This window comes from Bicyclus anynana, chromosome 5, assembly GCF_947172395.1.
Source record: "Bicyclus anynana chromosome 5, ilBicAnyn1.1, whole genome shotgun sequence".
Classification (NCBI taxonomy): Eukaryota; Metazoa; Arthropoda; class Insecta; order Lepidoptera; family Nymphalidae; genus Bicyclus; species Bicyclus anynana.
This window is the reverse complement of record NC_069087.1, coordinates 7,872,114-7,885,580: the sequence shown is the minus strand read 5'-3', so window position 1 is coordinate 7,885,580 and position 13,467 is coordinate 7,872,114. Positions and strand designations below refer to the sequence as shown.

The 13,467-nt window shown below is 35.0% G+C and overlaps 2 protein-coding genes across 2 annotated transcripts; one reads left to right on the top strand and one right to left on the bottom strand.

Annotated features, from left to right (window-relative positions):
• Window positions 1–635: 635 nt before the first annotated feature.
• Window positions 636–6,658, bottom strand: LOC112047861 (protein kintoun). Its single transcript, XM_024085135.2, has 3 exons — window positions 4,507–6,658; window positions 3,867–3,987; window positions 636–3,211 (listed from the first exon to the last, which is right to left on the bottom strand). The coding sequence occupies exons 1-3, from the start codon at window positions 6,483–6,485 to the stop codon at window positions 2,819–2,821; spliced, it is 2,493 nt and encodes an 830-aa protein (XP_023940903.2). The 5' UTR covers window positions 6,486–6,658; the 3' UTR covers window positions 636–2,818.
• A 345-nt stretch (window positions 6,659–7,003) lies between these two features.
• On the top strand, window positions 7,004–12,520 carry LOC112047862 (rRNA methyltransferase 3, mitochondrial). Its single transcript, XM_024085136.2, has 5 exons — window positions 7,004–7,657; window positions 8,147–8,394; window positions 9,168–9,323; window positions 10,110–10,407; window positions 11,327–12,520. Exons 1-5 carry the CDS (start codon window positions 7,260–7,262, stop codon window positions 11,493–11,495), a joined length of 1,269 nt encoding a protein of 422 aa, XP_023940904.2. The 5' UTR covers window positions 7,004–7,259; the 3' UTR covers window positions 11,496–12,520.
• Window positions 12,521–13,467: the final 947 nt, after the last annotated feature.

Genomic DNA, 13,467 nt, shown 5'->3' with positions numbered 1-13,467 from the left:
CAGCCCAATTGATCCACCATGTTTGATTAACACGGCCTCCGATGATAGTTACGCCACTAGGTTCCTCGAACCTACATGAGGACCCATTCAGTTGATTTCTTTTCAAATTTGGCTCAGGTCTGATCTAGGAGTTCTGCAAAGACTTCCGCCTTACCGGCAGCGACGGATTAATGTATATCGATACCCTAAACAATCATCACCTGTGGGCCCCCCTAATCATAAGTGAACTATGAAGAATTAAAAAAAAATAGGTATGTATCATTTAACGTTAATTTCAACTATCGCTGATTTTGAAATTGCTTTTACTTTCATGTGGTCTTCTTTTTCTGTATTGTCTCTGGTGACCCAATAGACGAGGTGCCCTATGCAATTTCTTAAACAGCTTGCTTATCCAGGGCTGCCAAGCGATTTCGAAGTTAACCCGCTTTCATCTTAGATTGCGTCATAACTTACCGTTAGGTGAGATTGTAATCAAGGGCTAACTTGTAAAGTATAAAAAAAATATATATATTAGTAGTTACTATTATAATAGTCTCTGGTTAGAGGGTCTGATTATTGTTATTTGTTAATAATTATTATCTGAGGTCTCAAATATGATAGTGTTAATAATCAAAATTTAAATAAAACCACATAAATAATTTCATTTTCATCTATTAAATTAATATTCGAAACATCACAATATTTTTACCTTTAAACTTCTGACTCAACATAACGACTACTTAGTATATTCTAAAACACACTTTCAATACTAAACTCACTAAAATAAAATATAAATGCATGGCTTATGACAACAGCTAAGGTTACTGTGCTGCAATCGGAGTTCTTGCAAAAGGCACTGACGAAAATTGAGCACAAATATCTGCGATATTGTTCTCCTAAATACCATATTATTCAAATACAAAAGAATTTATATGCCTTATTAATAAAATCTCTCATATATTTATATGTCATTTTTAACCGACTTTTAACGATGTTAATAAATAAAATACAAAACCCTATTGAAAGTAATGAAAAAATTCAACCCTCCCGCTGACATTTGAGTTTTTTTTTCCCAAGCATTGGCGTATCTAGGATTATTCCCTAGGGTGGGCCCGGCCCCTGACGAGTCGACACTTAATATAAAAATTTCGTTTACAATGTTTGTGGAAGCTGGCCTCTAAAACTGAGCTACTGATTATATTGATTTTTCTTTGTATATTTTGCATTTTGGCGTCCATCATAGAATTTTAATTCAGTAGCCCCAGATTTCTAGAGTGGCCACTGGATTATTCTAGGGTGGGCACGGCCCACCCGGCATTCATATACACCTATGGCAACCGGTGGTCAGGGTTCTAGAGGGAAGAACCTCCGCACAATACGCGCCGTCTAAAGTGTTGGTTAAAGCTTTTCGCTATAAGACCTTTGACTGAAACGACTAACGGGACAATAAAAAAAATATTACAGTTAGTGAAACAGTAGATTAGGCCACTTATTGATTTAAAAACAATATGTATTTGATTTAAAAAAAAAATATTTTGATTAAATTTTATTGATAAGGCATGTCTTATCTATAGTTACGTAAATTTATTTCTATAAAAATGTGAAATTTAAAATTTTAATTTGTGTCAGACTTCATGATTAAATTTAACTAAATCTAATTTGTACCATTAGATGCATTAATCTATGCGATTTACAATATATTGTCTAATATGAGCGTAATCAATATCATATAGTCGGATGGAATCTATATGACGTGTTAGAACATCGTGGGTTTAAAGGCTGTGCACTACACAATTTTAGATATCACCGGTAACGTAGGGGGGCGGCGGCAAGGCACAGACCCGCGCGCACCTCCCTCCCACCCGCAGTCGCCTCACGTCACAAAGATTGCACCGACTAACCGATTTCAAAGAATACTTGTACATTTTAATGAAATTACCTAACATATTCATATTAAATATGCATTGTTATAATTGACGTGTGTGCAGAATAAAATAGACCATTGCCATAAACTTCGCCGTGTTAAAAATCTAAGAGGGAAGGAACATAATTTATGTGGAAAGGTAAACCTAATTTAAACCTTACCACCTACACAAATAATAGAATGAAAGCCTGCAATAGCCAGATATACCTTATAAGAAGGCTGTATGTTTGTCAGTCCATGCTTCTATCATATACAAGTACTAGCCAATTATGGAGTTTGGCCGGCAGATGACTTTAGATGGTTTCAATCGTAAAGCATATTATTTTCTACAAATTATGAGGAATTGAAGGATTATTGAGAAATGTGGCTTGGGAGGAAGAACAACACAACACAAGGGGAGTATTAGTTAACTCAATTAACTCTTAACTTAGTTAACTCAAAGTCAAATGATGTCCTTAAACCTACACCCATTGTTACCCTTAGCTTTGTGGAAACCCTTCACTGGAGAACCTTTTAGAAAGGTTTCCGAAAAATACCATTGAAGATCAATCTAAAATTTAGATTGATCTTTAATGGTATTTTTCGAAGGGTTAGCCGAAGCTAAGTGACTGGCGTCTGGGGACATGATTTTTCTAATAATGCAAAGGAAAATTATTTATACTAGGACATTTGAGTGTATGGACACTTGAAAATTGCTATACTGGTCCACAAGTTGCTACCATACTTATCTATAGTAAGAGCATGGGCTAACAATTTACATTTATAAAACAAAGTATATCTGGCTACTGCAGGCTCTTAGTACATAATTAAAAAATCACTGGTAAACGCTAAACTATATTCCTATAGGTGTATAACTAATATAATTTCATCAATCAAATTGAAATTTTTTCATACAACCAAGGTAAATGGCAAAACTCACATATCAAGATCAAATATGAGATCGTTCTTGAATTTAACTTCTAAGTATTGTCCCTTATTTAATTTGTCTGGATTGTAGAAATCGGTGTTATGTTTTATGTTATCACATGTGACTGATTCACGTTTTTCTGTTACTTTTTTTCTGTTGACCTTCCTTTTTATGTGATCTCTCCATCCAACTCCGGTCCATATGGCTGGTTGGTTCTCCTCAGGATAGGAGTCTTTACGCTGAATTGGTGGGTTATTCTCATTCGAATTTTCATCTGTGTTGCTGTTATAATGTAAGTCACTATCCGACATGGTGTTCTTGCATTCCTCTGCATCGGACGTGTCGACGACTCCACTGTCATGCCTCTGTTTGAGAGCTGGCTTCAAGCGAGGTTTCGAGGGCTGCAAGAGTGAGAAGGTGAATGGTTAATCAAACTGCATTATGTATCAATATGTTTAATGGATTCTTAATTGACGTTTCAAAAGCACTTGTAAACTATGATCGCTGGTTTAATTTAATCATGCAAAATACTAATAAACCTGCTACTGACATAGACAAGAGTGAATCCACAACATAGGATTTTCATATGCAGCTTGAAATTATTATTATTTTATACAACACTTTATACAATAAATTGCATTTTGTAAATATTTATTATTCGAAATAATATTTATTTTTATAATGAAAAGCCATATCTGTATGGAATAACTAAAAAAATAAGGCAATTAATATTGATCCACCCTTCATGTGACAATAACATACTGAATGTGTAAATGGATATCAGTAAATAACCAGTATTTGCGATGCGACGACGCAACGCACAGTGTGGACTGACTTTAATGGTATGGAACCCTAAAACTAATGACCCTGTTTACACTAATCCTAATCTACAAGTTGTGATATGTAATCAGATAACAATGTTTTTACTATTATCATTGAAAAACAAAAGTAACACCTGTATGTGTACATGCTACTATTATGAGTGTATTGCATCATGTAATTATCATATTGGAATATTACTCTACTGTAACACAGAATAAATGTTGTGTAATATACCTTAACTAAGTTTGAAATATCATCTTCTGCTTCACTCTCACTTCTCCTCCTGTCTTGACTGCGTTTTTTACTCTTCTTGCGTTGGTTTTTCTTTTTCTGGCCTTCAATTGATGAGTTGTATCTGAAAAGTTGAAAAAAAAAACAATGCTTTTACAAACAGTTTATGGCGACAGTCGTTAAATATCAAGACTTTAGTTATGTTTAAAAATACAGCAATATTTACATTATGAAACATTTGTTGTTTGTCCTTCTGTCACACAATAATAGAGCAACAGGTCAATGTGATTTTTTGTTAGAGATAATAATAATCTAAAGGACAGGCCAAGGCAAAAATAAGCAATTAAAGGCAATGCTGCAAAATAATGGAACATCCTATAGTATAAAAAAACCACCAACATAAAATAAATATTTTTATCTCCTCTATAGAGAAGGAAGATATCTTTTTTGGAAGACAGGCTGGATCAAAATGATGATTTTATCCTGATATTCCCTAGATATGTGCTTTTCTATGCTATAATCCATCTTTATGCAAGTTTTTATCCAGATCAGTTAATCAAATTTGGAGTTATAACAATGTATACTATTTTCCCAATCCCCAACTTTCTTTTCTATAGTAAGAAATAGATAAAGATTATCTCACCTGTAAAATTGCCGAGCAATAACATTACTAAACCTAACAGTCTTTTTCAAACTTGACTCTTCAGGGATACAATCAGAGCTGATATAATCCATGGAAGATGCAACATCACCTACGCTCGATTCAGAAAAGCTACGCATCATTATGGGCTTGCGTAGTATGCTTTTAGATCCATTTTGTGCAGTATTAAAATCAGCCCATACAATTTCTCGTTCATTTTCCGTGTCCGGTTCATCATTGATTTTATTGTTAGGTGATGTCACCACAATATTTGTTTCATTTCCCGAGTTTGTTACTTCAACAATGGGCATTGAATCATCTATGCAAGCAACTTCTTTAGGTGTATCATCTATGGTTGTTGGAGATACGTCAAAATACTCAGTTTTCATATCTTTGTTGTTTAAACCTATTTGGAAATTCTTGATGGGTCCAGCTATTTCTAATTGTAAAATGACATTGTTGTCCCATGCTTCACCAGTGGCATTCTCAAACTTGACATCTTCATCAAATAATATTATTGCTGCATAATGTATTGGTACAAAACCAGATCCTATCGAACAAAACTTTATGTGTATTTTGTTTCCAACGTTTTTCACTTTCACTGAATCAGGTTCAGTGTTTTTAACATGAAAAGTGAATGCAACAATGTCATCTAGAACATTGTATGTATATGATGGGAATATATAGCTAATTGATGAGAGTAGGAATTCTTCTTCAGTTGAATGAGATTGCGGACTAATTAAGTTAGACTCAGTGGGACTTGAGGAAATGACTTGTATCAGGTTTTCTTTACAATCTTCATCGCTATTAGAATTTTCTTCACTTTCAACACCACTGTCACGTCTTAATAAAACTGGTTTTGCATTAGTATTCTCTCTTACCACTGGTAGAGAAACAATTAATGATCGTTTTGATTTATCAAATTTTGCATTTCCAAGCTCATCATTAACAGCATAAGGCAGAGAAAGGTCAAGTTTATACTTTGCAGGTTTCTCAGAAATCAAATTAAGAGATTTTTCTCTTACATCTAAAACACAATCTTTAGTTGAAGATAACAGAGGCAAATTAATTTCAATGACTAAGTGACTGGGAATAGCAGAATATTGTTTGCTATCTTTGTGATATGTGAAATCTTGCAAGTCTACATTTTTCTGCTGCTTTATCACATATTTAGGTACTGTGTAACCATTGTTAGAAGCGTGAGTGAATTCTTTTTTACTGTTTTTAGCTTTTTTTCTATGTTGTTCTGGCTCTTTTTTATATTGTTCTTCAACAGGTTCTTTAGCTTCAGGGTACATATGCTGAGGATATAGTTTTTCCATTATTTCTGGTGTAATTTCTTCACTTTCTTCTTCATCAATTGGTGGTTTATAGTTAGGGTCTTCTTTTCTTATGACGGCCGGCGTCGACATGCCCTTGTAATAAGATCTAGGGAATCGACAGTTGTTGCTGTCGAAATGAATGTTGTAGGTTTTCTGCAGGCCATCGAAAGCGGTATTGTTTACCAACTCACGAAATCGCTTGTTAACCTCTGCCATGCGCAAAGTGTCAGGGTGAAATACTACGTCGTAAATAACGCATCGCTGCTTTTTGTGATCGAAATCTTCTCTAGGAGGAATTATTGTATACGGAAGCTGCCAGTTCATACCCTTTTGGCCGTTCATCTCCTGAACCTTACACGACGGTTTGTCAACGGTCTCGTTGCTGCAAATGTTGATGAAAGCTTTTCTGTCGCCTGCGACACTTGTTTTGATCACATAACCTCCCTTCGGATTGATAAAAGTTACGTCGTAGCCACGTTCCTTCTCTAGCTGGGTCATTTCTTTCTGATAGATCGCTTGATTCGCCGGGTCACGTATTTCATCGCAGTACTCGGAGAGCAGTTCTCGAAATTTCTTATTTTTCATGGCGTCCTGAATTGTTTCTAAATCGGATCTTGAAAGGGTCGACTCTTCATCACGAGGTTTTACTCCTGTTGCCATTTTGTCTGGCGTTCTACTTCCTAGCACTAGCAATATAAAAATAAACACCAATACGCAATACGCGTAAACACGATAATTTTCAGCTGATAACCACAGACGCAAAGGTACCGAATCGACTTGTGATGTTTTCGTACCTTTTTGTGATTGGCCGATTCGTGGTGATTTTCCATACGTTTTTTTCCGGTTGTCACAGACTACGTAAAAGTGATGGATTCCATATAAAAATAGTTTTACGGCTCTGAGTTCTAGTCTTTTTTCCGGGCAAATTCCTTCGAGAATGTTCTACTCTACAACGGAAGACACACTTTAAGAAGGTTGATTAACCAGATTAATTTTGACACTGTAAATACCGAATTTTTTTGTTAGTTTATTTGTTAATCACATTTCTGAAATACACAAAATAGCCAGACTTCAGACATTTAAAAACCAAAAATCATTTGTCAGAAAATGACAGTTTTAGTCATAGATAATACACTGTTTTAGTGATGTGATATCTGTGAAGTTTATTTTTATCTGTTTGTTTTTGTTATTGTCGAAAAAAAATTTCAGTTTTCCGATTTTCGATTTATTACTAATTTTTATTAATATTTGGGACAAAAAAATTGTTTCTCTTAATAAAAGGAAACGGACTTGAACAAGCAATAAGAATTTAAAAGAAATAAGAAGAATATTTTATTTACATTACAGTCTAGTGTGTTCCCATGCCTTATTAGAGCATTATAAAAGTTATCTTTAAATCGACCGTATAATTACAGATATTACCGTAACTTCATCATGTCGAATAATATATATCGTGTAACTTGTGCTTTGATACGCCAAGCACAAAGCTTTTCTTCGGTTAGGTTTTACAGCAGGTGGATGCATAGAGATCCGGCTAAGGTTATCTTACCCTTTGAATCAGAAGCAACAGGCCTAAAGAAAGAAAAGGTTATAGACCTACAACCTGAAATACTGAAAAAAGTCAAAAATGAGCCATCTACTTCAAAACAAAAGCCTTCAAAAGATTCCAAATCAGTAAGCACATTTGTGAATGAGGAAAAATCACACGAAATAAAAGAAAAGAGGGAAAGCAGTTTAAAAAAGAGGAAATTTTATTTGAGCCAAAAGAAAGTGTTTGATGATAATGGTGAAATTATTTATGAAAAGCTTAAAGAAAATGATGGTAGGATAAGGTAAGGTTTTTTTATTGTACTTTATTATTTATTAACTAGTTGACGCCGCGTGGTTATACCCGCTTGGTTCCCGTTCCCGTTGGAATACGGGTATAATATATAGCCTATAGCCTTCCTCGATAAATGTGCTAACTAATGCTAACTAACACTGAAAGAATTTTTCAAATTAGACCAGTAGGATCTCAGGAGATTAGCGCGTTCAATCAAACAAACAAACTCTTCAGCTTTATAATATTAGTATAGATTATAGTCAACTATCAATTAGGTACTTAATTTAAATTATATTGAGTGAGTTTGACTTGTTGAGTTATGTGGGTGACTTTTATTCTTCTGTGGATCTCCTCATTTCTGACTTGATCACACAGAGATACTCCGAGCATAACTCCTTCCATTGCTCAATGTGTGACTTGGAGCCTTCTTGTGAGGCCCATATTTAGCAACCAAGTCTCGGTACCATAGGTCATATAATTATTGTAAATTAATTTACAGCTCCCTCCTTGTTAAACTGAAGTCTAAAAAAGAAAGGCTGAAAACAGAGCAGATGTTAGTAGAAGGGTGGCGATTGATAGTGGATGGCTTGGAAGCAAAATGCCACTTGAAATATGTGATATTCAGCCGAGTGGAAGATTTGGCACACATTACACCACACCTCCCACGGACAGGGGTCCAACTTTTTAAGATTCCATACAAAGAAATAGCAATGTGGTCAGATGTGGAAACGCCATCTGGAGTTTTTGGTAAGGGCCCTTCAATAACTGATTTTAATGACGGACATGTTCAAAGTTTTCTATCTATACTTCTCATCGAAAAAATTTAAACACCTGAACAGTAAATAATCAAAGTAGCTGACTATTTTAATTTTTTTCATGAAAATATCTATTTTTATACTGAGATTTAAAATACAACAGAAAGTATACAAATGTTTGCTTAGGCCTTTTGAAGGTATGAGTTTTTAGCTGACTACAGATAACAGCAGCCGCATTGCTGTGTTCCAGTCTGAAGCCTTGTTGGTGTCATTACAGGCACGTGAGGCTTCTATGCCTCAGCTTTGAGGTTGATGGACATAGCAAAACATTGTTGGATCTTTGCTTTGCCATGTGAAATGTTGCTCTATGTAGAGGCCATTCCATTTACCATCATATACCATAGATGGGTCTCTGCCTCTGCTTGGCCCATTAAATAATATTAGTACTCTCATATTATTTGATGGGCCAAGTGAGGATTATTATGATAATAGTATTGTGAGGAGGTTCCTCACTCTGAAAGCCTGACCTGACCACTATTTGCTTGGGTACTCAAATGTCCCACAACGAGAGAGAGTTGAATTTTTTTAGTTATTTTTTTTAATATTGTTTTGTATGATATTAATGTTTGTTATTTTTTTTTCAAAAAGGGCAAATAATTAAATGAGAGAAATATTAACAAAAATCACAAAAACTGCTTTAATGACTTCTTATATCTATAAGTACTTTATATATTGTTAATTTTAATACATTAAATTCTTTTGTAGGTGTATTTGAAATGCCCACGGCCAACAACATCAAGAGCCAGTCAAGGCCTCTACCTCTGCAGTTTATTTGTGACAATGTACGCACACCTGGTAACCTTGGTGCTATACTGAGGGCCGCTGTAGGGGTTGGATGTGAAAAAGTTCTTCTCACAAAAGGTTTTTCTTTTTATTAACCTATTAATCTAACTATTTATTATGTAAAATTAAAGTTAGGATGTTTAATGAAATTTCAAATATGTATAATAAAAAATCAATCAAATCCAAAGATCACTCAGTTTTCAATTCATGGATCTTACAGTTCCAATGCAGTTTTCTATTTATGATGTTTAACTTTGTGAAAAGATTATAATCAAAATAATATATAGGGTCATAGGCCATGACAAGGAGTCAGTAACTCCTTGTCATGGCCTATGATCCCATTTCCCAGAAACCAGATAGTTTATAAGACCTTTTTGGACCTAGAATTAGATGTCAATGAGAATGACTTAAACTGATGATCTAATATAATAATGTATTCCCTGAGTTATGGGGATGTAATACCTAATACTCAACTCTGGGCTGAGAATTTTACTGAGAGCTTTTTTTTTTATTCTCTACTAGTAGCCACGGCCGAAACCACCCACCAGCCAAACCTGGACCAATTTAGAAAACCTTCGGTTAGAACCCAGAACCTACTCCTTATAAATCCACCGCGCCGCGTTACGGAGGCTCTTCAAACTATGTGGTTAAATTATAAACGCGGAAGTATGTTACTCTTTCAGGCCGCAACTACTTCACCGATTTGGCTGAAATTTGGAATGGAAATCGATTTTACTCTGGATTAACACATAGGCTACTTCATCCTGGATTATTCATGGTTCCCGAAGGAATTGCGAAAAACTAAATTCCACGCGGATGAAGTCGCCAGCGTCCACTATTTTCTAATAAATATGTACTTTTTAGGGTGCGTTGACCTCTGGGACCCGAAAGTCATAAGGAGTGCATCAGGTGCACATTTTAGGCAACCAATATACCCTTCGGTGGACTGGGAAGACATGCCCCAGTTGTTGGAGCCAAACACCACACTGTTCATTGCAGATAGCAATGCCAAAGCATTTGGAAATGAAAAGACAGAGGAGGACAAAATGTTGGACGAGCTTGTACCAGTCGTGCCATACTACAGTGTTGATTTTGGAAATATTGAGCATGTCACACTTGTGATAGGTGGCGAGACTGAAGGGATTAGTGAAGACAGTTACAAGTAAGTATCCATATTAATATTACAAATGCAAAAGTAAGTTTGTCTGTCACCTGTACGTTATGGATTTTGGTTAGAAATAAATTGAAACTTGGAGCACATTATTGGCTAATTTTTCTCTCAAAAGATTCCATGGTTCTCGCAGGATTTCTGAAAAGAATGTCACGCAAAAACGGCTATGTTTAAAGGACATGGTCTCAAAATGGGTCTTAATATTTATAATTTACTAGCGCACGCCGCCATGTTTCACCCGCGTGGTTCCTGTTTCCGTAGGATTACGGGCATATCATATAGCCTTCCTCGATAATTGGCCTATCACTTAAAGAATTTTCTAACACCTAAAGAATTTTTCAAATTGGACATCGGACCAGATGTTAGGTGATAAGGATATCTTGTAAACCTGACTCTCTCTCTGTTTGTAATAGGTAGGTAACTAGCGGTAGCCGAAGCCAGCACCAGCACGCCTAGTAGGTATTCCTTAACGACATTATCTAGTGACGAGAGAGACTATTACATTATTCATTTTTATTTTCAACCAATAGCGTCGAAACTGAAATATTGCTCTGTTTCATCGCGGTGGTACGAAAGAGATAGCGATATGTAATACAAACACATTATTATCACAATTTAGTCTTCTTTTGACGTGACAACGTCAATTCGATGGAGTCGGCTGCACACTCGAAAAAAGATGACGTCAAGCGTCGTTTTCTCGCTCTAGGGTTGCCAACTTTTTTTATAAGAAACAAAGTATATTCTGGTTTATTAAGATTACTAAACAGTATTTTTGAAAAATCAACATTTTCTTGTGAAAAATGCAACCATCCCATCAGTATTTTCATATGACGTTATCACGTTCAACTATCGTCAGTAAACCGACTTTACATACAATCGAATTTTTGTCAGAATATAACACTATTTGCAGGTTTGCAGCAAACAGAAATGGCCTCCGTTTGCATATTCCACTACAAAGAGGAGTCGACAGTCTAAACACAGGGATGGCGGCGGCAGTTATAGCTTTCGAAGTAAGGAAACAATTCATACAAGCATGGACGAAGGCGAAACTAGAACCACAAGAAATGAAAGTATCATAAGTCAATCATTGTATTGTTTATTATGATAAATCGTCTAATCTAAAACTGAGCGCCCTTCCACTGTTCCACATTTTCAATTCTATAAAATTATATACTTACTAAAGTATTTGTATCTGCTGCAGTGTTACCAAATTCCTCCTAAACGGTTTGACAAATCTCCAAGAAATCATTGGGTATATTCAGAAGGTCTGAGAACAGGTCGTAAACTATTTTACATGCTACCCTCATCCCAAATTTTTAAATTACGATTTTAGTATTTTTATTAAATAGAAATATATATGGCAGAGCATTTATGCCCGAGTCCACTCAGTATTACCTACTTAATAAAATAAAATAGAACATGCCGTCGGGTCCCGGTCATTATCTTTAAATAATAACCTGATAAAGACCGGACGCTCAGAGATTGCGTTTCCTACAGGTTGTGATCGAATGGGCGATGTAATTTTGAACTGTCGTACGATTTACGGCAAAATTTTAAATATCTTTTATTAGCCTTACTGACGAGTAATAACATGAAAAATTTAATAATTATGCCAACTTACAGAAACGTATTAATTTAGGGATAAAATTATTACCAATAAATTAATTAGCAATTATAAAAACATTTTTTTTTTAAGTTTAACCACGTCATTTATGTCAACTGTTTGTTTTTATAGTGATGAGACATACAATGAGAGACAGTTGAGACAGAGATAGTGATGTCAGAAACGCAATCTCTGAGCGGACGGACTTTAGTGGTTGTTAATGATTTTAACATTCAAAGCAGTGTGGTGGGTCTAAACTCCATATCCCATCTCCGTTAAAATAGTATGATAATGATGGATTACGAGTATGTACAGTAAAAGTGCGAACTCTGAAATTCGGGTCAAAGAGCTTCCAATAGAGTTTATATGTAATGCGTCTATTTACCTAATTTCCATAATGGGGATAAAACATAGTGGAAGGGAGTTCTTTTTATGTTAGATCTGTAAATTAGTGGTATAAGTTGTAGTTTATAGAAAAATTACAATAAAAATTTAGATGAATTCATGTATTTATTTTAAAGTAGATACCGTATTAGTTGTAGTTAATAAATAAATAAATATACTTAAACAACTTACACATCACTATCTAGCCCCAAAGTAAGCATACAGAGTAGCTTGTGTTATGGGTGCTAAGATAGTTGATATTATAAATTATATACTACATATAAATACTTATATGTATAATGTATAAATACACACAGACACTGGAAAACACTCATGCTCATCACACAAATATTTTCCAGTTGTGGGAATCGAACCCACGGCCGTGGATGCAGAAAGCAGGGTCACTACTCACTGCGCCACGCGGCCGTCAAAGTTAATATAATAGTTTAATATTTGGTAGTGTACTGATATATACATACATTTTAACCGACTTCCAAAAAGGAGGAGGTTCTTTGTTCAGATGTATGATTTTTTTTAATTACGATATGCTGCCATATGCAAGGTATTTTTATAACAATAGTTGTTAATAGGTACAAGTATATGGCCAAATAAGGGGAAAATTATCGCCTAAAACCGAAAATTTTCGATTAAAGATATGTTACATGACTACAAAATCATCGCAAAAAGTGATTCGAATTTAGCTATTCCCCTGAGTTCACACATGCACATTTTTGTGTTTACTTACATTATATATTTATGTATAGCACATCTCGTCATTGAAGACAATATATAGGTAATAACTTTCGTTGTTTACAATGCGTCTAAATTAAATTATGACAATTAGCCACATTTGTCCGCCTCAGTTTCGACGCGCTAGTGACATAGTATAAAATCTTTGCCTAAAACAGAGTAAAACTTCGAAGGGAATGCAAGAATAAAAATCCTACAAAGTAGTAAGCACTGTGAAGCATAGATGTTAAGCCTCATGTGCCTGTATTTTCACCGGCATCTCATTCAAAAATCAGAAACATCAACGCTGGCAGCACTAGCAGATAATAAGCTCT